This window comes from Haliotis cracherodii, unplaced genomic scaffold (assembly GCF_022045235.1).
Source record: "Haliotis cracherodii isolate W230 unplaced genomic scaffold, xgHalCrac1.p SCAF_5, whole genome shotgun sequence".
NCBI lineage: Eukaryota > Metazoa > Mollusca > Gastropoda > Lepetellida > Haliotidae > Haliotis > Haliotis cracherodii.
The window spans coordinates 20,138,478-20,164,241 of record NW_027266308.1 but is presented as its reverse complement, the minus strand read 5'-3'; the positions used below and the strand labels follow the sequence as shown (position 1 = coordinate 20,164,241).

Sequence of the window (25,764 nt, the reverse complement as noted above, 5' to 3'; positions counted from 1 at the left end):
GTTTTAGATGCCAGATCTATAAATGTACAGGCACTGAAACTTCAGTGTTTGTATGTTCTGTGGGATGTTTAGAATCAGTATCACACAAGATGCTGTGTGACTGATCTTATGTTGCTGACATCCTGCAGAGATGAGGGTATCTGAAGTTGTCTTATATCTGTTTCTATGAGTCTGATAACACTTGAATAGTAATGTAGTTTAGATGGATTTTTAGCTGGTTCACTGCTCCATCTGAAAGGACAAGATAAATGATGTTCCTTGAAATGGGGGAGACTTAAGGAGGGAAGGGGCAACTAGTGCAGTAGGCTATCGAGGAATGAAGTTGGGCAGGGGGAGTTGAGTACAGGAGGGGCGACACTTGCCGTAGACTGTTGAGTGGAGTGAGGCAGGGGGTGAATTGAGTACAGGAGGGGTGACACTTGCCGTAGACTGGTGTTGAGTGGAGTGGGGCAGGGCGACACTTGCCGTAGACTGTGTTGAGTGGAGTGGGGCAGGGCGACACTTGCCGTAGACTGTGTTGAGTGGAGTGGGGCAGGGCGACACTTGCCGTAGACTGTGTTGAGTGGAGTGAGGCAGGGTGAGTTGAGTACAGGAGGGGCGACACTTGCCGTAGACTGTGTTGAGTGGAGTGGGGAAGGGGGTGAGTTGAGTACAGCAGGGCGACACTTGCCGTAGACTGTGTTGAGTGGAGTGGGGCAGGGGGTGAATTGAGTACAGGAGGGGAGACACTTGCCGTAGTCTGGTTCTGAGTGGAGTGGGGCAGGGGGTGAGTTGAGTTCAGGAGGGGTGACACTTGCCGTAGTCCGGTTCTGAGTGGAGAGGGGCAGGGCGACACTTGCCGTAGTCCAGTTCTGAGTGGAGAGGGGCAGGGCGACACTTGCCGTAGTCCGGTTCTGAGTGGAGAGGGGCAGGGCGACACTTGCCGTAGTCCGGTTCTGAGTGGAGAGGGGCAGGGTGACACTTGCCGTTGTCTGGTTCTGAGTGGAGTGGGGCAGGGGGTGAGTGGAATACAGGAGGGGCGACACTTGCCATAGTCCGGTTCTGAGTGGAGTGGGGCAGGGTGACACTTGCCGTAGACTGGTTCTGAGTGGAGTGGGGCAGGGGGTGAGTTGAGTACTGGAGGGGCGACACTTGCCGTAGTCCGGTTCTGAGAGGAGTGGGGCAGGGTGACACTTGCCGTAGACTGGTTCTGAGTGGGGTGGGGCAGGGGGTGAGTTGAGTACAGGAGGGGTGACACTTGCCGTAGTCCGGTTCTGAGTGGAGTGGGGCAGGGTGACACTTGCCGTAGACTGGTTCTGAGTGGAGTGGGGCAGGGGGTTAGTTGAGTACAGGAGGGGTGACACTTGACGTAGTCCGGTTCTGAGTGGAGTGGGGCAGGGCGACACTTGCCGTAGTCCAGTTCTGAGTGGAGTGGGGCAGGGTGACACTTGCCGTAGACTGGTTCTGAGTGGAGTGGGGCAGGGGGTGAGTTGAGTACAGGAGGGGTGACACTTGCCGTAGTCCGGTTCTGAGTGGAGTGGGGCAGGGCGACACTTGCCGTAGTCCGGTTCTGAGTGGAGTGGGGCAGGGTGACACTTGCCGTAGACTGGTTCTGAGTGGAGAGGGGCAGGGCGACACTTGCCGTAGTCTGGTTCTGAGTGGAGTGGGGCAGGGTGACACTTGCCGTAGACTGGTTCTGAGTGGAGTGGGGCAGGGGGTTAGTTGAGTACAGGAGGGATGACACTTGCTGTAGTCTGGTGTTGAGTGGGAGAGTTGAGTACGGGATTGCACTTATTGGTTGATTGACATGAACATGACCATGAGGTGTAAATGTTCAAATATACCCCTAGAGATTTTATTTTAGATTTCCTTTCACTTTAATAAAACAAATCTTTTGTAAATTTCTTTAAGCTGTAACCGTGTCAGTGTATAACCATTGACATATTGAACTCTTTGGGGAAATAGGTGAAAATATCAGTCAAAATGGGACATCAATGAATAGCAATGCCACAATGGTGTCACTTAGCTATAAATATTTTTAAAAATGCACAGCGTTATCATTTTAAATATTTTTTAAAGTTGTAGCTAATCTTGATTGCTGTTCAGAGTGAGCCTGCTGTTATGTCGGGGTTATGAATATAACTGTGGTATGCTGTATGCCCCACGTTGTCCGCCTTCAACCAGGAACTGACTAATCCCCAAACCATTATCTATACTGGATCTTTGTCCACACAAACATAGCTACATGTCACATATCCTTGTTGAAGTATTATTAGTCTATTGCAACCATTTTCTATGTATTAATACTTGCTTTGTTGTCAATAAGAACTGTGTAGTGAGATTTACCATCTATATATAATACCGGTAGTTTGTCTGTGGAGAGATAGTCGAGACCTTGATCAAGAGGAGCTTGAACACAGAGTAGGCCAGATTGCTGGCCCTTGAACACATTGTGCTGCTCCAGCAACACGGTCAATCAAACTTCAGTAACTATGTATATACTGAACTCTATGTATACTTGTATATATAAAATCTCAATATGTACACAATCTTTTCATCATTCTCCTCTTCAATGTCTTCGTTGTCAGGGATGTCCACAACCCAATGGTCCTCACACATTGACCATGATGGCCACCTTGACATTTGTTGTCAGTATGGGCTATGTTGTCAATGTCAGTCCCTTGGTCAATGTCACATTGGAGTACCCACCTCAAACTCAACTTCTTTGATGCACATCTATCCATCAGTTAATGCTTCCCCTAATTACTGGTCCATGGACTCAATATCTCAGTTCCACTTATTGCAAGGCCAAAAACTAAACTGGAATGGTCAACAGGTAGGGGTGCATAATCCTTCTTCAAAGGCTTTCTCTGCTGTGTGAATTGATAAAACTGACATATCATTACCAGAATATACATGCTGCACTGGTGTCTGCTCTTTGGTGTTAACTTCTGAAATCTATCTAAAGTCAATGGAGAGGAAAAGCTTAAATCTCCACTAACCCCACCCCACCAGTGGGGCAGATATAACAAAAACCTAAGAAATGTGTTGGAATGAAGTGTGGGTTTGTTTTAAAAAACATGTGATGTCAGTTTGAAAAGGTAGCTCGTCTCTGGTGTTCTCAGATCAAGGTCTTAAAGTAACTAGACTGTGCACCTGTGTCCAGTCCAATGGCCTGTCAGTCTCTTCCTACCCTTCTGCATCTAGGCAGTGACCCACTACCCTGCTGTGCACATGTCTAGGCAGTGACCCACCTACCCTGTGGTGTACATGTCTAGGCAGTGACCCACCTACCCTGCTGTGTACATGTCTAGGCAGTGACCCACCTACCCTGCTGTGTACATGTCTAGGCAGTGACCCACTCCCCTGCTGTGTACATGTCTTGGCAGTGGCCCACCTACCCTGCTGTGTACATGTCTAGGCAGTGGCCGTCCTACCCTGCTGTGTAAATGTCTAGGCAGTGACCTACCTACCCTGCTGTGTACATGTCTGGGCATTGGCCCACCTACCCTGCTGTGTACATATCTAGGCAGTGGCCCACCTACCCTGCTGTGTAAATGTCTAGGCAGTGACCCACCTACCTGCTGTGTACATGTCTGGGCAGTTACCCACCTACCCTGCTGTGTACATGTGTAGGCAGTTACCCACTACCCTGCTGTGTACATGTCTAGGCATTTACCCAATACCCTGCTGTGTACATATCTAGGCAGTTACCCACTACCCTGCTGTGTACATGTCTAGGTAGTGGCCCATCTACCATGTGGTGAACATGTCTAGGCAGTGGCCCAGCTACCCTGCGGTGTACATGTCTAGGCAGTGACCCATCTACCATGTGGTGAACATGTCTAGGCAGTGGCCCACCTACCCTACTGTGTACATGTCTAGGCAGTGGCCCACCTACCCTGCGCTGTGAATGTCTAGGCAGTTACACACTACCCTGCTGTGTCCATGTCTAGGCAGTGGCCCACCTACCCTGCTGTGTCCATGTCTAGGCAGTGACCCACCTACCCTGCTGTGTAAATGTCTAGGCAGTTACCCACTACACTGCTGTATCCATGTCTAGGCAGTGGCCCACCTACCCTGCGCTGTAAATGTCTAGGCATTTACCCACTACACTGTGGTGTACATGTCTAGGCAGTGGCCCACTACCCTGCTGTGTACATGTCTAGGCAGTGACCCAGCTACCCTACTGTGTACATGTCTAGGCAGTGTCCCACTACCCTACTGTGTACATGTGTAGGCAGTGGCCCACTACCCTGCTGTGTACATGTCTAGGCAGTGTCCCACTACCCTGCTGTGTACATATCTAGGCAGTGGCCCACTACCCTGCTGTGTACATATCTAGGCAGTGGCCCACTACCCTGCTGTGTACATGTGTAGGCAGTTACCCACTACCCTGGTGTGTACATGTCTAGGCAGTGACCCATCTACCCTACTGTGTACATGTCTAGGCAGTGGCCCACCTACCCTGCGGTGTAAATGTCTAGGCAGTGGCCCATCTACCCTGCGGTGTAAATGTCTAGGCAGTGACCCACTACCCTGCTGTGTACATGTGTAGGCAGTTACCCACTACCCTGGTGTGTACATGTCTAGGCAGTGACCCATCTACCCTGCTGTGTACATGTCTAGGCAGTGGCCCATCTACCCTGCTGTGTACATGTCTAGGCAGTGACCCATCTACCCTGCTGTGTACATGTCTAGGCAGTGGCCCATCTACCCTGCTGTGTACATATCTAGGCAGTGGCCCATCTACCCTGCTGTGTACATGTCTAGGCAGTGACCCATCTACCCTGCTGTGTACATGTCTAGGCAGTGACCCATCTACCCTGCTGTGTACATGTCTAGGCAGTGGCCCATCTACCCTGCTGGGTACATATCTAGGCAGTGGCCCATCTACCCTGCTGTGTACATGTCTAGGCAGTGACCCATCTACCCTGCTGTGTACATGTCTAGGCAGTGACCCATCTACCCTGCTGTGTACATGTCTAGGCAGTGACACATCTACCTTGCTGTGTACATGTCTAGGCAGTTACCCACTACCCTGCTGTGTACACGTCTAGGCAGTGACACATCTACCCTGCTGTGTACATGTCTAGGCAGTGACCCATCTACCCTGCTGTGTACACGTCTGGGCAGTGACACATCTACCCTGCTGTGTACATGTCTAGGCAGTGACCCATCTACCCTGCTGTGTACATGTCTAGGCAGTGTCCCATCTACCCTGCTGTGTACATATCTAGGCAGTGGCCCATCTACCCTGCTGTGTACACGTTTTGGCAGTGGCCCATGTAGCCTGCGCTGTAAATGTCTAGGCAGTGGCCCATCTACCCTGCTGTGTACATATCTAGGCAGTGGCCCATCTACCCTGCTGTGTAAATATCTAGGCAGTGGCCCATCTACCCTGCTGTGTACATGTCTAGGCAGTGCCCATCTACCCTGCTGTGTACATGTCTAGGCAGTGACACATCTACCCTGCTGTGTACATGTCTAGGCAGTGTCCCATCTACCCTGCTGTGTACATGTCTAGGCAGTGACACATCTACCCTGCTGTGTACATGTCTAGGCAGTGACCCATCTACCCTGCTGTGTACACGTCTGGGCAGTGACACATCTACCCTGCTGTGTACATGTCTAGGCAGTGACCCATCTACCCTGCTGTGTACATGTCTAGGCAGTGGCCCATCTACCCTGCTGTGTACATGTCTAGGCAGTGACCCATCTACCCTGCTGTGTACATGTCTAGGCAGTGGCCCATCTACCCTGCTGTGTACATGTCTAGGCAGTGACCCATCTACCCTGCTGTGTACATGTCTAGGCAGTGGCCCACCTACCCTGCTGTGTACATATCTAGGCAGTGGCCCATCTACCCTGCTGTGTACATATCTAGGCAGTGGCCCATCTACCCTGCTGTGTACATGTCTAGGCAGTGGCCCATCTACCCTGCTGTGTACATATCTAGGCAGTGGCCCACCTACCCTGCTGGGTACATGTCTAGGCAGTGGCCCATCTACCCTGCTGTGTACACGTCTGGGCAGTGGCCCACTACCCTGCTGTGTACATGTCTAGGTTGGGACCCAACAGCCATGCTTATCAGACTATGTCAAAAGAAAGTCTGGCTTGAATTTTGTCTACAGACAGGACTAGTCTATCTTCAGTCTGCTTGATAAGCCAGGAATCCAATGTGTCTCCTTCTGTTTATAGTTTGTATCTCATAAAGATAATGATTGTTCAGTCACTGTTTTAACATTTCTTTTTACATATTTAGAGGTGCTTCTCTAATGCAAAAAAAGATAATTTCCTTATTGGTTTTACGAAGATGTTATGTAATACAGCCAATGTACAGGTTCTTTGATACCCACAGTTTATGTACAGACAGCCGTTCTGACCTTGTGGCAGCTGTACAGACATGAATGGGGTCTGTTCCAGTCAGGTGTTGGTGGAAGTCAGGTTGAAGGAGCTCACGAGTAGGCTGTCTGAAACATTGACTCTCTTTCTGTTTGTTCATTGTAATATATATTTATGACATATCCTATATTTCACTTTCACTGACAACAATAATGGATTATGATTCCTGATAATGTCTCCATACTTAATCTTCCTTCTTCAAACAGGTAAAGCTAGTTAAAGAAATCTGCAAGCTGCAACCATCTCAGGTTGGTGATCTGCAACTGTTAAAAATAACTACCTATCAAGATCTTGAGATGACCCATAAAATTACAGAAAATATATACACAGGCTGCCAACAAAGTTTGAGATAGATAACGTTGATTGGCCCAAGAGCAGAGCACAGTGTGTAGCTAGCTGCCGCTCTGATTGTTTCAGTTTGGATAACAACTGGAAGTATACAGGAAGTCCCAGGTGTGTGCTGCTATTGGGTGGTGCATAAGTCTCAACGATGTTGAGGGTATCTGCCATCATTACTTCCTTTACCAATAAGGTAGGAGAAGTATGGGGACTACGAAAGTCACTCAGACGATTTGTCGATTTGTAACTTTGAAAGAATGTTGATGTAGAATTATAGAATGATGGGTTGCTGTGTTACTTAAAAATTCACTGCTAACAGTAACAATGTTTACACATTTTTCTGAGACCAACTTATTGAATGCAAAACGAGTTTGAGGATTGAGAATGATAAGTACTTTTCATCTGCACAAAGGGCTGTCATGTATAGTACCATTGTTTTCATCATTATATGTTACTCTCGTGAACTCCTGTAATAAGGGCTGACACAGAAGGGACCAGGATGGGGTTTAACGACAGTTGCAGAGTCCTGGTAACTGACATAGGCGGGCATGGTACTGAACTGAAGGGCTGACACAGAAGGGACCAGGACAGGGTTTAATGACAACTGTAGAGTCTGGGTAACTGACATAGGCGGGCATGGTACTGAACAGAAGGGCTGACACAGAAGGGACCAGGACGGGGTTTAACGACAGTTGCAGAGTCCTGGTAACTGAAATAGGCGGGCATGGTACTGAACTGAAGGGTTGGCACAGAAGGGACCAGGACAGGGTTTAATGACAGCTGTAGAGTCTGAGTAACTGACATAGGCTGGCATAGTACTGAACTGAAGGGTTGGCACAGAAGGGACCAGGACAGGGTTTAATGACAGCTGTAGAGTCTGAGTAACTGACATAGGCGGGCATGGTACTGAACTGAAGGGTTGGCACAGAAGGGACCAGGATGGGGTCTAACGACAGCTGCAGAGTCTGGGTAACTGACATAGGCGGGCATGGTACTGAACAGAAGTGCTGACACAGAAGGGACCAGGACGGGGTTTAACGACAGCTGTAGAGTCCTGGTAACTGACAAGGGTTGGTCCCATGTAATCTCCAGAAATGTCTCAAACTTTCAATATCTGACATTGGAAATCATCAACAAAAATTACATATAATATTGTAAAAACTGCTGTTTGAATACATATTTGAGGACTGAAGAATGTGAGAGGTTTGAATATCCCAACATAAGGAAGTAGGTGGCCTAGATTGATGACATTCACATTTTCATGTGTGTGGTTCTTGATGGATCACATAAGCACTCAGTCCTGGTAAGAGCTGGTGATATCACACAACACACAAAATGCTAGATAATATCTGTTCTGTGGGGACTCAGTGAGAGTGACCAAGTGTGATTTTGTATGTCTACACATCATGCTCAGTTCACCACAGAGAGATACACAATTTACATGGGAAAGTTGTTATTTATCAGTGACTAGTGTTGACATCAGGATACAGGATGTTCCGAGGACGTAGTCTTTTCAGTGACTGCCAATTCTTGCTGTTCATTAGAAAGGTGAGACTGTGCTTCTTCTGATGCACTTGGTGGCACTGGCATCTTCCATAGGATGGAGTGATGAGAACAAGTCTGTCTTTATGCAGTATTAGGTCATGTTTGCGCAATTTATATTTTCAGTACTGCATGGGCTTTAACTTGATCAATATAGGGAATACAGTATTGCCAACAGTGGAGTGTCCCTGTAACATGGTCAAAGAAGTGTCGATATAACAGAAACACTGAAGTGTCCATGTATCAGGAACAATGGTGTGACTGGTCATTTTGTCATTTGTACATTTTTTACATTTTTTACATTTAAAAAAAAATAGTACTGTGGCATGTATAATGACCCCCCAGTTGTGATAGATATTGGCAACCCCCCTCTTTTGCTTTCATTTTTTTATGACAATCTACCCCCAACCCCCCAAACCTTCGACAATAATGACCTCTTTTTCACACAGTTGAATTCTGCTTGATATGCTCTCATACTGAACTTGGAACCAACATCTCCGAAAAAAATCCAGAGCCTGTCTACAATACTTTGGCAAATTGAGATTTCTACAGATTCCAGGAAAAATTATGAGATTCTCAAGGCTCCTTTCTTTTATACATTAGAAGATGACATAATCAACATAATTGTAAACTATTTTCTTTTCACAAACTTAATGTTCATCTGTTCTATTTGAATAGTTGTTGCTCTATATCATCAATTCTATATTGTATGATTCACTGTTCAAAACATTCCTCACTTTGGCATGCCAGAATCTGATCATTACAGATTTGAATACCAGATTCATCTAGATTATGATAGTTGGTTTGTCACCTCCATACTCCTGTTCAGTGGTCTCAAGAAAGTCTAGTGTTGCTTCACTGTGGACTTTCTGTCCACATTAAACTGGCTCAACTCACTCATGATATGTTAGGTCACATTAAACCTCAGTACTCTTTGAATCTCTATAGTGGCATCACAGGGTTGGCACAGCAGAGTCATAACAAAGTATGTTCACATGGCCTTTGTATACCAGTATATAAAGTAGGAGATGCTAGTGCTTGGCTGAACATGTACCACTCAGGAAATATGTCTTCAAAACATTTTGTCATTTATCTGCCTGTGCTGGGTACCCATCTAAACCTCTGCCTATATAGATGTCAAATTACAAACTCTCTGAAAACATTATAAGATAGCAAAGCTTACTTAAATACCAATATGTAACAACACAATTAAATGGCAACGTTACTGTGATTTAGGAATGCATTAGAATGAAGTTTGTCTGACCTAAAGCCTGATGCAGGTGTGTATATCCTGGAACTGTGGCACTGCCTGCAGGTAGGGCAGTTTGTCTCCAGCACAACAATGTCTTCACTAGACAGACAGGAACTACGACATGGCCACACCTTGCTGCAGGGAAGAAGACATCCCACTTATTTCCCTCTTGGTCAGAATGTAGGATATCAGCTATTATTAGTAGCAGGATCCCTTTGGCTGGTTGTCCATTGAACCTCCATCTGCGGGCCATGAGTTGTACAACATGCACGTACTCATCTAAATGTCAGCAGTCACAACTCAGGAGTAGCTCGGAAATAGCATTTGATTGGTGCACACCTGAAATCTACATGGCCAACCTGATGACATTCCCTGCATTGATTCAATTCCATCATCATTGGTTTTGTTGCTTGATAGGTGGATTTACCTATTTCTGTATTTTCCAATATACAGTGATCGCTCGCTATTGCGCTCTTCGATAAAGCGCTACTTCGGTTACTACGCGCGGTAACGCATGGCTCCCAAAATTTATGTACACTTTTATTACTGATAGTTTTACACAGACATAATTGTATTGTTGTTCGTTGTTCATTTGCACATAACGCTTCTCATTGCATAATCAACCGTTTATCGCTGAATGGAGTTCTAATAATCTGTTTGAAAACATCCGCGGCAAGTCCCGGAAATACGATTGTTCAACTAGTTAACTTTTCACACTATCGACCTTTGATCTTAGAAGCGCATGCATGCAATAAAAGAGAACCACAAGCGAAGTTTATATTCTTAATTAGTGGGCAATCCAATTTGAGGCGACACTGTCACACACATGTAGTTGCTGTCACAACACGGCGGTCATTCATTTCGTAATCGCGCTTTCGTAACATCGCCTGTTTTTTTCCGTAGTTATAACAAGCGATTTCATTGGATCAAAATTTGTTTCTAATGACGCTTTCTTGCCGAAATCTACTACAAGTTTCGTGATTGGTCAATTTTGAGCACGTGACCTCAGGCAGCCAATCAAATTATAGCTGTGATACCAAGTTCGTGTTTGATAAATTTCAGAAGTTGGCGAAAGATGTTTTGTTAAATCGTGTTAATCTGAACGTTTTAAGCAGGAAATCACGATATATATTAAAAATATGGAACTTCGCGAATGTATCGTGCTAGATTACGAGCTGTGACAAAGATTTTTCATGCATATATTTTTGCATTAAACATTGTGTCCGAGCCGAGAATTCAAGGCGACGAAAGCCGAGATGTCATTTGACTTACATTACACGCGATCGCACGAAACGATGGAAATAATAACTTAGATGTAAGTTTGATTACTTTTAGATATATTTTTGTTGATTTTATTTATCACTTTGTATAATATATTTAAAGATTTGTTTAAAACGTCTTTATTTTGCTCTTTGATGTGGACCCTTTGTCGAAATGTGTGTCCGAGAATTTTATTTTCAATAACATCGCGGGAAATAGTGAATAATTTTTTAATTTATCGATTAAAAATGATAAATTGAAATGGAATACGTATTTCAGACATTGTGAAATGTGACAGATTTAATAAATGAATGATATTACAGGTAGATCTAGGTCCATAAAAATATATACCATTTTGATGTGACGTGAGATAAACACATATTGATGATTTGAGATTTTCCGAGCGCGCGCCTCGGCCTCGGTTAAACGGCTCATCGTCTATAACGCCCACCAATAATTTGGACCCCATTGGTAGCGTTATAGCGAGCGATCACTGTACATACATCTTGATATGTGTGATCTACATGCTGTTACTTGAGATTGTGTACCTGGATTAAACATTCCCATTGTGTTTGTGCTAACGTTATAGCAGAATACTAATATGTTTCATGGAGTGCCAGTAGACTATCCAATGTCTAGGTCAGGCACAGGTGGCGACTGACGTGATCGGCAGTGTTCAAGTGTCCCATGTTTGTCACGTTGTGAGTGAATGTAGGTGTAGTGTGTGGACCCTCCATCATCCTACCATGGGGCTGGTCTGGCGGTGGATTAGTGGATTTATTCAAATGGTGGTAAATATTTCAGTTTATCACTTTTATTAGAATCTTCAATTTATCATAAAACTAAACTTAAAACCAAACTGATTCGAGTCATTCAAATGTCATTTGCCTCACATGATGGATGTTTGAATTTATAGATGTAATCTTATTAGAAAGTTTCAGGCTGCTGACCTTGACATCAAAGTGTGTGTGATTGACAGGTACAAGGTGTATCTGTTGATGTCCCCACTGCATCTACACATTAACTCTGCCTCAAGGCATCAACAGAGCCTGCAGGGGTGTGGGGACGTTATTCAATAATACCTCCCTGTGTTAGCTACTTATGTGTTAGTCCTTGTGGGCTAGTTCTGTGCCAGGCTTATAGGGTTACACATGTTCACATATTCATCAACATGGCTGATGAAAGCTGCTGCTGTGAGTTGGGCATCACTTTTAGTTTCTTTGTAACACTTTTCCAGAGAAAGGTTCAGTAGGTCACATGAAAGTACTTTATCACCAGCTGACAATTTAACACCATTTGATGTTTACCTGCACAGTTGTTTATTGGCTACAAAGTTGGTTATTTGGTATCTTTTTCTGTAACGGATCATTTCATGCAACTTTCTAAAGAAAGTTAATTTTTGGTTTGATCTCAAATGGTAAGGGTTGGTGGATCCTTAAATTAAGAAAATTGAGGCCTTTAATCATGATGGCTTATTGATCTTTCATCTTGTTTCATAGGTACACATGTGTTTAGCCACAGAGACAGCTAGCATCACTATTTGAAAAATAGAGTGATAAAACTCAAAATAAGTAGTAAGAGGACTCTGCTGCCATTAGTATAGTTTAAGATGATTAATCCTCAAAATTGTACATCAAAGCAATAAATGTTGAAAATTGGACATCAACATAAAAAAGTTCTCGAAAATAGACATTCCATAATGGTGTGGTACAACCTTATCTTGGTTGGTTTATTGTTTAACGCTGCCCTCAGCAATATTCCAGCTATATGACGGCTACATCGATCCTTATCAGTGAAATACATCAGGGCCACATTTCAACAAACATGTTGAATTTCTTATAAAAAATTACCCTCCCAAATCCCCTGTTATTTTAGTGGTGCGGCAAAAAAAGGCATTTGAAAAACTTAGAAACTGTTACTAAGGGAGGAGCTTACAAGCATCTCTTACCAAAATGGCAGAAGGTGTCCGGTATACTGCAATCCTGCCTGTTTCATATATAAAAGTGTTTGAACAAGAAATTCCACTTTATATGCTCTTGTAGATATATGAGAGTAATTAAGTTTTTATTCCCTAGTAGGCAGGTTATAGTGTATGTCCTGACAGACACTCTTGTTTTGATGCACACATTGAACACAGTAGTATCATGAACAAGAACGTATACAGTATGTCTTTGGTATGGAGAGTTATTCCCCATCAGGTGTCCAGTGTTAACTGACCGGTATGCTATACAAATGTCACTATTTCCTGTTTGCAAATAGTGAACATGTGTATTGGCAACACACATGGGTGTGCTTACAACAGTATATAACTTGTATATTTTGTGTACACAACATTTCACAACAAAGGACTTATAGGTGTAATTCTTTTGCATGGTTCTAAAGGCTAAAACAAAGTTTCTACATGGGGCACTTCCATTGAAGTTATGCCTTGAATATGCCTTGAATGAGAGACATGATAATCCAATACTGGTGTTAATTATGTTGTGATATTACGTCCCTACAACCTTATTCTGTGAACTTCCATTTAAGTTGTCACAATGTTGTGCACTAATGTTTCATTACGTCACTTTCATGTTGTCAAAACGTTATGGGAATGTAACTTTGAATTTTATGCTGTGGTAACATATTTTTATCTTGTGGTAACGTCATATTATTACGTCCATGCAACATTATTCTGTGGACTACCTATGTCATTTGTCCATACAACATTATTGTGTGGACAGCCATTGACACTATGAAAACATAGTAAAATAACGCATCATACATAATTCCCTCAACAAACGTTGCAATGGGGTAGTCTAGTCAAAATATTTTTGCAACAATGTAATTATGTTGTGAAATAATGTTATACCAATGTTTTTTTTAGAGACAGAGGAATAACGTTCTGGTGTTTTTAGTATTTTTAAAGGATGAAAATCCTAATGCTGAATGAAAAGGAAATTAATGCATTACTGCCTTGGTTTTACAACGAAAGTCAAGTTGAGTTTGATTAAACACTTCTATTCGTATGACTAACGTGAAGCAAACTGTTTGACATCGCAACAACGTTTCAGAAACGTTGATACAAAAATATTGTGGGATGTTTGATGCAAAAGGTTTTCACAACGTAAACATGCAACGTTGTAATTACATTGTGAAATAATGTTCCACAGCGACATAATAATAAAATTGTGAAAATCACAATGTTACCAATCCATTACCTCAACACAATGTGAAAGCGTAGTGTGTTAGCTGGGCTATGCTTGTTGTGAGAAGTTACAAAATGAATTGGCAGTCTGGCTTGGTGAGATGGTTGACTGCATTTCATTGTATCCCAACTGTGTGGATCGGTGCTCATGATGTCAATCACTTTATTGTCTGGTCCAGATTATTTATTTACGGACCACTGTCATATAGCTGGAGTATTGCTGAGTACTAACAAACATGAGGTATAACATATATATGTCTGGCCTCATCATTATAAGGCTATATCAGTATGTATGAGATATAAGCCTATATACTGCTGACTACTGTACAGGATGTATACAACAGTCGTGACATCAGCTTGTCACATGGGTCAGTGTGTCAGCATCAGGACATTTATAATAGGCCAGATGTGTGTCACGTACTACATATGTCGCTTACAGTGACAGGTAAACACCTTCATGTGTCGGGGATGTCACCCCTGTGTTGGTATAGTTTGTAAAGTAAACATGACATCTTGGTACTTAGTAGTAGCAGAATTTGAATATTATAATTTGTATTGCCCTTCAATGTGTGAAAGATATTGGTTGTTAAAGAAATGTGTATTTCCAAAACAGGTATCAGCTAAAGAAAGATTCTTTTAGAATAGTCTGTTAAAAGAAATAATATCTAAAGATTTTACTGTGCATTTCCCACAAAGTCTGAAATAAGATCAATTCTTTTAATTTGTCTGCTTAACCAGAGATGTAAGGACATGTACCAACAAGAGTGTTATGACAATATCAACATCAAAATCCTTAACTTACTGTTCAGATTTCAAGCTTCAAATCACGCCAGTGAAATAGATATCTGGTAGCTATAAATACATTAAACTTGCACCAAACCCTTACAAAATTTTGATGTAATTATCATGATTTGAATATCAGAGCTGCCCGATTTTCCCAAACTCCTGAAACAGAAAATACTACATGCTTACAATGCAACCATTTTACAGAAGTCAAATATTACATCTTAATGATTTACCCCAGTACTTTGTAATCAGGCCCTCTCATGAAAAGTTCCCGATCCAAATACAGACTGATGAGGATAATCTCCTCTTTAAGCTACGTCTATCACATATTTGTTAATTGTACACCACAATTAACTCTCTCTCTCTCTCTCTCTCTCTCTCTCTCTCTCTCTCTCTCTCTCTCTCTCTCTCTCTTTCTCTCTCTCTCTCTCTTAGTTACTGCCATATGAAACAAGGAAGAGAATGAGTTCACAGGATATTACACATAACCTACTGTCACACCCTTTTGTTTCATTATAATTATAGAATAACTCACAATAGTCACTCCATTATGCTGTAAAATCTGCTGTGATGCTTGTGCTCAGTACACCCATAGGAGACCAGTTAAGTGACAGGGTTCGGGCCAAACTATGAAGGTGATTACTTAGTTAAAAACAAGGTATTTCCTGCTGCAGACTGGTCATGTATGAGATGTCGGTGTCACAGCAATTTGGGGAAAAGTCTCTCTATCCCTTCCATAAGTCATGGATGTGATTTACTAACTGGGAAAGAGGTTGAAATTGTAATGTTTCTTTGCCATTCATTGTCAGTGTATTTTTAGGGTAAATACAAATGATGTAGTTTCATACCTGCTTGCCACACTAATGTATGTTGAACACAGGGATAATGGGAGCACTCAGGTGTATAAATATTCCCTGACTAACCCAGAAATGACATCGCTATTATACACAGGACATTCAACACCTATCTAGAAAAATGAGAATCAACTCCTATCTGATGCCCTGTATTTCAGACAGTGTCTCGTTCCGGCAGTGGGGAGAAGACGGACACAAAACATGGCGAGAGTCCTGGGGAACAGGGTGTGGAAGAGGAGCGCAGGAGAGCCAGTGGTGAGTTGTCCAATAAATAGGATACTGACATGGGGAATGCTTGCACTCAGCAATGATTTCATAGTACTAGCCTTGGACATATACTGATAAAAAAGGTAAATGATAAAAACCGTAAAGGACCACTCGATCATTCAATGTTGTTGAGCCTTCCAGTGCAAGGTATACAAGGTTCAGTAAATATGAACATGAACATTTTGTTCATGTACACCTGTATGTACATGGATTCGTTTGCCTTTAAGTTGTTACTTTATAAATTATTTATCTCTTAAAAGGTTTTGGCTCAGTGTCTTACATACATTTTTCATGAAAAAAATATTCAATAAAACCAAACTAAGATGTGAGATTATGATATGAGTGACGTGATTGTTGTGGTCATCTAGATAGGCAAGAGAGTAATGTCACATGATTATCACATGTCTATCACATGTCTATCATATTGCAGCAGGTTATACTTCTCAGACCAATACTTATTTTTGTGTGTCATGGAGGAGAATTGATTTTCTGGTCACTGCTGTGAATTATATGGTGTTTTCTGGCAGATGAAAGCTGCACATGTCTCTTCAGAGACTGGTTTATGACAGCAGAGGTTAACCTGCAGTAGAGCTCTGCGGCATGAGCGGATACATAATTCAACAGTCACTCCATTAGTCAGGCAACATCCGATAAGCCTATATGATGTGGTCGTTATTTCAGGAGCAATGTAGTATATATAAGACTCATAGAGACTTTATCAGGACACTTGTGTCTTCAGGAAATATTCTTTGTCCTATATATTAGTTCCCCAAGATGTTTGCTGAAGTGTCTCCATCTATTAGTACAGTATGGTCAACCAATCTTACAGACACATGCTGGAGGATGTGTTATCATCCACCAATAACCTGTAGAATGTTGCTGTTGTCTACCTGATAAGGAAAACCCTAGTGGGTCCACCCCAGATATAGGAGAAGGTCCACAGCACTCTATTGCTTGTAGTAAGAGGTGACACCAGCATATAGACATAGGCAGGAGTTATAAACTTCTCAGTATTTTTGAAAAAATTTTTCTGTAATCGTTTCTTCTTTTGCAATTGTTAGATGTCAGCTGAGAAGACATCATATCGCCATACAATTTGTATGATTTGTTTCATGTGTGCATTTTTATCCCCCTGGCATATAATGCGGGGGGATATAGCCATCAGCCAGTCTGTCTGTCCGTCCGTCTGTCCGTCTGTCCGTCTGTCTGTCTGTCCGTCTGTCCGTCCATAATCAATTCCTTTTCCAGGGCAGAATTCCAAAACCATTCAGTGTATTTGATCGAAACTTGGCAAATCTATCAGGCACATACTGAAGTGGTGCCTTTTGATATTTTGGGATTTTTCTAATTTATATTTTTTTTAATTTTTATGGAATGAAGTTGGACATAGACACAATTGGGGATGGGGTTTGTTTCCGGGGCAGAATTCGAAAACCATTCAGTGTATTTGATGGAAACATGGCAAATCTATCAGGCACATACTGAAGTGGTGCCTTTTGATATTTTGGGATTTTTCTAATTTATATTTTTTTTAATTTTTATGGAATGAAGTTGGACATAGACTCAATTGGGGATGGGGTTCGTTTCCCAGGCAGAATACGAAAACCATTCAGTGTATTTGATCGAAACTTGGCAAATCTATCAGGCACATACTGAAGTGGTGCCTTTTGATATTTTGGGATTTTTCTAATTTATATTTTTTTAAATTTTTATGGAATGAAGTTGGACATAGACTCAATTGGGGATGGGGTTCCTTTCCAGGGCAGAAATCGAAAACCATTCAGTGTATTTGATCGAAACTTGGCAAATCTATCAGGCACATACCGAAGTGGTGCCTTTTGATATTTATTTTTTTACGAATTTTTATTTTTTACAATTTTTATGGAAAGAAGTTGGACATAGACTCAATTGGGGATGGGGTTCCTTTCCAGGGCAGAAATCGAAAACAATTCAGTGTATTTGATCGAAACTTGGCAAATCTATCAGGCACATACCGAAATGGTGCCTTTTGATATTTATTTTTTTACGAATTTTTATTTTTTACAATTTTTATGGAAAGAAGTTGGACCTAGACTCCATTGGGGAACGGGTTCGTTTCCGGGGCAGAATTCGAAAACCATTCAGTGGGTAAACAATGTATGCTTTTAAAGAACATTCAACTGTTGACTCATTACATACAGAATTGCACATTTACTAATGGTTACTTTACAGACAGCTGCCGGGGGGATATGTCATCTTTCTGATGACTCTCCTTATATTCTGTAGCATCATCTGGTAGGTCATTAGTCTCTTTTCTCAGCATCTTTCAAGGAAGAAGTACATACAGCCATAGAATATATGACATTCAACACTGTCAAGAATGATACTATTAGTTTATGTCTCCTTATGTAGCCAGCACAATTCATTTGCAAATGTCAGTAAATAAAACCGGTTATAAATTGGATTTGATGAACAGTCACAATTCCCAGATTTTTGGTCAATAAACATTATGCAGATATGAAGGAGCAAGCTGCTTTAGAAGCACAAGCTGCTTCTTCAGTGCAGGTTTTTCTGAGTCCAAGTGTATTCATTTAAGTTGACTGCACCATGTGTGACTTTGTCTGCATGGCATCTGTGACAGGGGAATGAATAGAGTTCAGGTGGTCCTTCAGGGTCATTTAACAGCATTCCTCTCATATCATGACTGTCAATAGCTTTTCAGAGTTATTGTGTCTGATTCATTTTTGTACGTGTGGTGTTGCACTGTGAGTCTTCCTAATGGAGGCCTAGGTGGTCATGGATGGTGCGTATGAAGAAGTCTAGGTGAGGAGCTACTAACGTGTCTGCTCAATGTTTCTGTACGACTTCCATTATCTTAAAACATCTTTCTTGCTACTGATCAATTCCGTTGTGTGCCAGGGTCCTTGGTGAAGATAAAATATGAAAGTACTCCTTTAATGGAATTCTGTGAATATATTCTCTTTTTTCTTGTGTCTGTAGTACAAGTAAAATATTTCATTGTAGGATAATATTGTTCCTGTAACGATTTGATAAATAGGTGTTCACACGTAACTGAATATACTTACAAGTAGTAGTTTGGTGCCAAATTCAAGCCTACACCTGAACAGTGCTACATTCTAGCCTGTATGTAGTCACCCGGACAGTGCTATGTTCTAGCCTGTATGTAGGCACCCGAACAGTGCTACATTCTAGCCTGTATGTAGGCACCCGAACAGTGCTACATTCTAGCCTGTATGTAGTCACCCAGACAGTGCTACATTCTAGCCTGTATGTAGGCACCCAGACAGTGCTACATTCCAGCCTGTATGTAGGCACCCAGACAGTGCTACGTTCTAGACTGTATGTAGGCACCCGAACAGTGCTACATTTTAGCCTGTATGTATGCACCTGAACAGTGCTACATTCTAGCCTGTATGTAGGCACCCAGACAGTGCTACATTCTAGACTGTATGTAGGCACCCAGACAGTGCTACATTCTAGCCTGTATGTAGTCACCCAGACAGTGCTACGTTCTAGCCTGTATGTAGTCACCCAGACAGTGCTACATTCTAGCCTGTATGTAGTCACCCAGACAGTGCTACATTCTAGCCTGTATGTAGGCACCCAGACAGTGCTACATTCTAGCCTGTATGTAGTCACCCAGACAGTGCTACGTTCTAGCCTGTATGTAGTCACCCAGACAGTGCTACATTCTAGCCTGTATGTAGGCACCCAGACAGTGCTACATTCCAGCCTGTATGTAGGCACCCAGACAGTGCTACGTTCTAGACTGTATGTAGGCACCCGAACAGTGCTACATTTTAGCCTGTATGTATGCACCTGAACAGTGCTACGTTCTAGCCTGTATGTAGGCACCCAGACAGTGCTACGTTCTAGCCTGTATGTAGTCACCCAGACAGTGCTACATTCTAGCCTGTATGTAGTCACCCAGACAGTGCTACATTCTAGCCTGTATGTAGTCACCCAGACAGTGCTACGTTCTAGCCTGTATGTAGGCACCCGAACAGTGCTACATTCTAGCCTGTATGTAGGCACCCGAACAGTGCTACGTTCTAGCCTGTATGTAGGCACCCGAACAGTGCTACATTCTAGCCTGTATGTAGTCACCCAGACAGTGCTACATTCTAGCCTGTATGTAGGCACCCGAACAGTGCTACGTTCTAGACTGTATGTAGGCACCCGGACAGTGCTACATTCTAGCCTGTATGTAGGCACCCGGACAGTGCTACATTCTAGCCTGTATGTAGGCACCCGGACAGTGCTACATTCTAGCCTGTATGTAGGCACCCAGACAGTGCTACATTCTAGCCTGTATGTAAACACCTGAACAGTGCTACGTTCTAGCCTGTATGTAGGCACCCGAACAGTGCTACATTCTAGACTGTATGTTGGCACCCAAACAGTGCTTCATTCTAGCCTGTATGTAGGCACCCAAACATAGCTACATTCTAGACTGTATGTAGGCACCCGAACAGTGCTACGTTCTAGCCTGTATGTAGGCACCCGAGCAGTGCTACATTTCACCCTACAAATGTATGTTCCTGAAATGCAGCCATGTCATGGTGAACTTTGTGAAGTTGATTGACCGGCAGGATCTTGGCCTGTATCTTCTACATGTAACCAAGGGGAGGCCACTCACTTGCTAATCCTGGGTTTTGTGGCAGTGGGGTATAAAGTCCCCCGGATGGAGTAGTGTAGGTTGCCTCTGGTTTATGAGGTTAAAGTCCAGGATAGGTCGGACAGACCTTGGACAGTCAGGGACATAGTGAGATATATCAGCGACATCAGGCATGTAAGGTACATAGCATCCCAGTTCCCAGCCCTACTGGAGGGATCAGTAACAAAATTGTGTGTCCTGTTCTTCACATCAGTTCTTCATGACTGTACACCCATCCAGTTCGTGATGCTCTCCTGCCAAACATTCCATATCATAAGTTGCCCCTCATAAATAATGACATGGATCTTGACATTTTGTGAACATCATCTTGTTGTCAAAGGTTCAAATGCAACTAAGTTCACCTTGGTATCCAGGAGAGTTTAACTGTCAGGTTTTGGTGGCCCTATAAGCTGGACATCATGAAGGGAGTGGGTGTGGTGCCCCTATAAGCTGGATGTCATGAAGGGAGTGGGTGTGGTGCCCCTATAAGCTGGATGTCATGAAGGGAGTGGGTGTGGTGGCCCTATAAGCTGGATGTCATGAAGGGTGTAGGTATGGTGGCCCTATAAGCTGGATGTCATGAAGGGAGTGGGTATGGTGCCCCTATAAGCTGGATGTCATGAAGGGTGTAGGTGTGGCCCTTTAAGCTGGATGTCATCAAGGGTGTAGGTGTGGTGCCCCTATATGCTGGATGTCATGAAGGGAGTGGGTGTGGTGCCCCTATAAGCTGGATGTCATGAAGGGTGTAGGTGTGCCCCTATAAGCTTGATGTCATGAAGGGTGTAGGTGTGGCCTTATAAGCTGGATGTAATGAAGGGAGTGGGTGTGGTGGCCCTATAAGCTGGATGTCATGAAGGGAGTGGGTGTGGTGGCCCTATAAGCTGGATGTCATGAAGGGAGTGGGTGTGGCCCTATAAGCTGGATGTCATGAAGGGAGTGGGTGTGTTGCCCCTATAAGCTGGATGTCATGAAGGGAGTGGGTGTGGTGCCCCTATAAGCTGGATGTCATGAAGGGAGTGGGTGTGGTGGCCCTATAAGCTGGATGTCATGAAGGGAGTGGGTGTGGCCCTATAAGCTGGATGTCATGAAGGGAGTGGGTGTGTTGCCCCTATAAGCTGGATGTCATGAAGGCAGTGGGTGTGTTGTCCCTATAAGCTGGATGTCATGAAGGGAGTGGGTGTGGAGGCCCTTTAAGCTGGATGTCATGAAGGGAGTGGGTGTGGTGCCCCTATAAGCTGGATGTCATGAAGGGTGTAGGTGTGGTGCCCCTTTAAGCTGGATGTCATGAAGGGTGTAGGTGTGGTGCCCCTATAAGCTGGATGTCATGAAGGGAGTGGGTGTGGTGCCCCTATAAGCTGGATGTCATGAAGGGAGTGGGTGTGGTGGCCCTTTAAGCTGGATGTCATGAAGGGAGTGGGTGTGGTGCCCCTATAAGCTGGATGTCATGAAGGGTGTAGGTGTGGTGCCCCTATAAGCTGGATGTCATGGAGGGAGTTGGTGTGGTGGCCCTATAAGCTGGATGTCATGAAGGGAGTGGGTGTGGTGGCCCTATAAGCTGGATGTCATGAAGGGTGTAGGTATGGTGCCCCTATAAGCTGGATGTCATGAAGGGTGTAGGTGTGTTGCCCCTGTAAGCTGGATGTCATGAAGGGAGTGGGTATGGTGCCACTATAAGCTGGATGTCATGAAGGGAGTGGGTGTGGTGGCCCTATAAGCTGGATGTCATGAAGGGAGTGGGTGTGGTGCCCCTATAAGCTGGATGTCATGAAGGGAGTGGGTATGGTGCCCCTATAAGCTGGATGTCATCAAGGGAGTGGGTGTGGTGCCCCTATAAGCTGGATGTCATGAAGGGTGTAGGTGTGCCCCTATAAGCTGGATGTCATGAAGGGTGTAGGTGTGGTGGCCCTATAAGCTGGATGTCATGAAGGGAGTGGGTGTGGTGCCCCTGTAAGCTGGATGTCATGAAGGGAGTGGGTGTGGTGCCCCTATAAGCTGGATGTCATGAAGGGAGTGGGTGTTACCCTATAGCTGGATGTCATGAAGTGAGTGGGTGTGGCCCTATAAGCTGGATGTCATGAAGGGTGTAGGTGTGCCCCTATAAGCTGGATGTCAAGAAGGGAGTAGGTGTGGTGACCCTATAGCTGGATGTCATGAAGGGATTGGGTGTGGTGCCCCTATAAGCTGGATGTCATGAAGGTTGTAGGTGTGCGCCTATAGCTGGATGTCATGAAGGGAGTGGGTGTGTTGCCCCTATAAGCTGGATGTCATGAAGGCAGTGGGTGTTACCCTATATCTGGATGTCATGAAGGGAGTGGGTGTGTTGCCCCTATAAGCTGGATGTCATGAAGGGAGTGGGTGTGTTGCCCCTATAAGCTGGATGTCATGAAGGGAGTGGGTGTGGTGCCCCTTTAAGCTGGATGTCATCAAGGGTGTTGGTGTGGTGGCCCTTGATGAGAGTAATTGAAGGGAGGGATGTTCCACCTGTATAAGTGTTCCTGGTGTTCAAAGCAGTTCAGTTTATTCAATCTATGTTTGCAAAGATGACTTGGATCCATTTTCAAGACCTACAAATTTAAGGTGCTACATTGTGTCCACTATTGTCTGTTACATGTCTTGTATGGAGTTAAATACTGGATATTGAAATTCATTCAAAGACATTGGAGTGATTGGCTGTTTTAGGACAAAATAATGTATTTTGGTAAAGGCAGGGAAAATATTTTATATCACAAGAAGTGCAAAGATTGTTGTCACGAAAATAGATTGAACTTATCTGTATACCTGAATTTTATCAAAGTCGACAGCCATCTGTTAAGGAATTGGATGTATTTGTGTGAGAAGGATAATGAGCCAACGATTACAACGTGGGAGCTGGGGAAGAGCTCTAGGTGTAACCCCAAACACACATTTGAATTACTAAGGCACCTGTCCCAACTGTACCTGCAACACACAGGTAGGTCCTTATCACAATCATAGAATGGCACCAATATGGTGAACGCTAATTCTGTAAACACACTTGAATACAAACTTTGCACAATTTCAAGTCTGCTTGTTTTGTAAACATAAAATAATATGAAACTGTCTCACTGATAAGATAGACAGTTTGTATTCAGAATATGTGTAATCTCTGACATTTGATGATATCCTCTCATTGTGGATTTTACAACGATGCTACAGGGAGCATGACTTGTGCTCACTGCACTTCCTACTTTGAGGACTTGTTCTGCCTGACACCTGAGAGTACACTGCATGACTTGGCATGGGTTGTTTGTGAAGCCAACGTAGATGTTTGATGTGTCTGTGTGGTGTAGATGTCAACGGAGCAAGTGGCAGTAATGAAACTGCTTCAGGATGGAACAGGTGTTGACATTATACTTTATTCATTGTCTGTTTAATTTGATACAATAAAGATCAGGTAAAAACCACTACATGAAGCTTAGACTGCAAATTGCTGAGTAAAAGATGCTGTTTTAAGATTAAAGACAGTGGGTACCTTCCTATTTGAAGTATTGTGTGTTCAGTGTGAACTGACCTAGTTGAATATTGAACTCTACCACAGGTTATGTAATATACCACGTACTCAGAGGCCATTGATTAAAAATAGATATGTAGTTACACAAGAAGATCATGACAAAATTGAATGTGTATGGATTATTAAACAATTTTGTATGGAATTTAATTTTAAGTGGTACCAAATTATGAATTATTTACACCAGAGTGCATGCAACCAATTTAAATTTTTATGCATGATTTTGCATATGGTAAATACTTCATGAATAACTTTTAGGTCAAAGTTAAGATATAACAAATTTCTTTCACTATGAAAGCATAACTTTTTATTTTTGACACGTTGCTTAAAACATCGATTAAGTTAGGCCATGTATTTGATATTAGTTGGTTTACAAAACTTTGGACTCCAGATTTAATGTAGAGTTTTGAAAAATAAGACACAATCCCCACCCCCAAAATGTTGTTCTGAATTGTCTTTGACATACAATGCATTTGAAAAGGATCTCACCAACTGTCAACTGGATAATCACTCTTTTAAAGTGTTTGCTTGTCTCTCCTCCATCACAGAACATTTGGAGACACATATAAGTCGCCATGACCCCATTCCTTGTGATGGATTTACGCATGCGCAAACAAGAGAGAGCATTCGCAAATATTCTAAGGGGGCGATTTCACCAGGTACTGGCAAAACAAATGTTGCAAGACTGTATTTGTGCATCGGTGGTACAATATATATGTTCTGAATCTTCTGCAGTGTGTTTGTAGAAATCGAGTGACATTTTATTTTGTATCCACAACTTAAGTCATCTGCAATATAAAAAACCCTGAAAAAGTCAATTTATTTTTATTTTTACTAAGGCATTTTCAATGTCTTTCGAATCGTAATCTAAGGAATAAAAACTAAGTTGCCTTAAAGTCTGTTGACCATGTCACTAGTTAACATGTGAGCTGGTGCAGTGCAGACAGTACTGACAACCGTTATGATACTGACTGATGTGTGTACCATCAGGTAATCTTACATTGGATTTAGATTACAAAAGGATCATTTCTGAATAATACTCTACAACTTTATTGATATTTTAATCAATCAAAGGAATCTTTTAACTAGCATATACACATTACCAAATACCAGACGTTCTATGAGTACTCCAGAGAGCGGCATCTCTACACCAAGAGAAGGTCTCACTGTAGGTAACACATCTGTAGGACTAACATCTGTGAAGGACATAGGGGTAACTGTGAAAGTATTGCCAAGTACCAATACTATACAAACAGTACCACACACACACTGAGACACTTCAGTTTGCAAGACATCAATACCATCATGTTTGGAAACACATTGCTTAACAGTGCCACAAGTGGTAAACATGTTTCCACTGTGAATAATTTCCGGTGTACTACCATCGTGTTATCATGTAATTATCACCTGCAGATACCTGCAACCCCGTCAACGACGTGATAAGCCTTCCCATTGCTCACTGATAGTCTGCTAATGTTCCCCTCTCCCGGGATTTCTGTGTGATAAGGACATGGGAAACAAGCTAAATATACAGCAAAGATTCATTGCTGGGTTCTGGACTTGTTTCAAAACCTTATATTTTATTTGTGTCTTGTGTATGAAACTGTCATGAGTAGCTGACATTTTGTAGCAGTGGAATTTACGACCTCACAACTCTAACTCACCATCTCCCCAGTCCAACTCACCTTCTAAACCCTTCATGTTGATGCA

General features: G+C 43.0%; 1 protein-coding gene across 2 annotated transcripts in view; it reads left to right on the top strand.

The window, feature by feature from the left end:
• The window catches only part of LOC139444318 (uncharacterized), a 110,743-nt gene that overhangs the window by 12,430 nt on the left and 72,549 nt on the right, over positions 1–25,764 (top strand). Inside the window, exons 1-2 of one of the 2 annotated variants that reach the window (XM_071225254.1) lie at positions 11,412–11,568; positions 15,763–15,859. In XM_071225254.1, the coding sequence (XP_071081355.1) occupies positions 11,524–11,568; positions 15,763–15,859 (142 nt within the window). In that variant the 5' untranslated portion in view covers positions 11,412–11,523. Of the gene's footprint in view, positions 1–11,411; positions 11,569–15,762; positions 15,860–25,764 lie in introns of those variants that run through there. The other variant, XM_071225252.1, reaches the window with a different exon arrangement.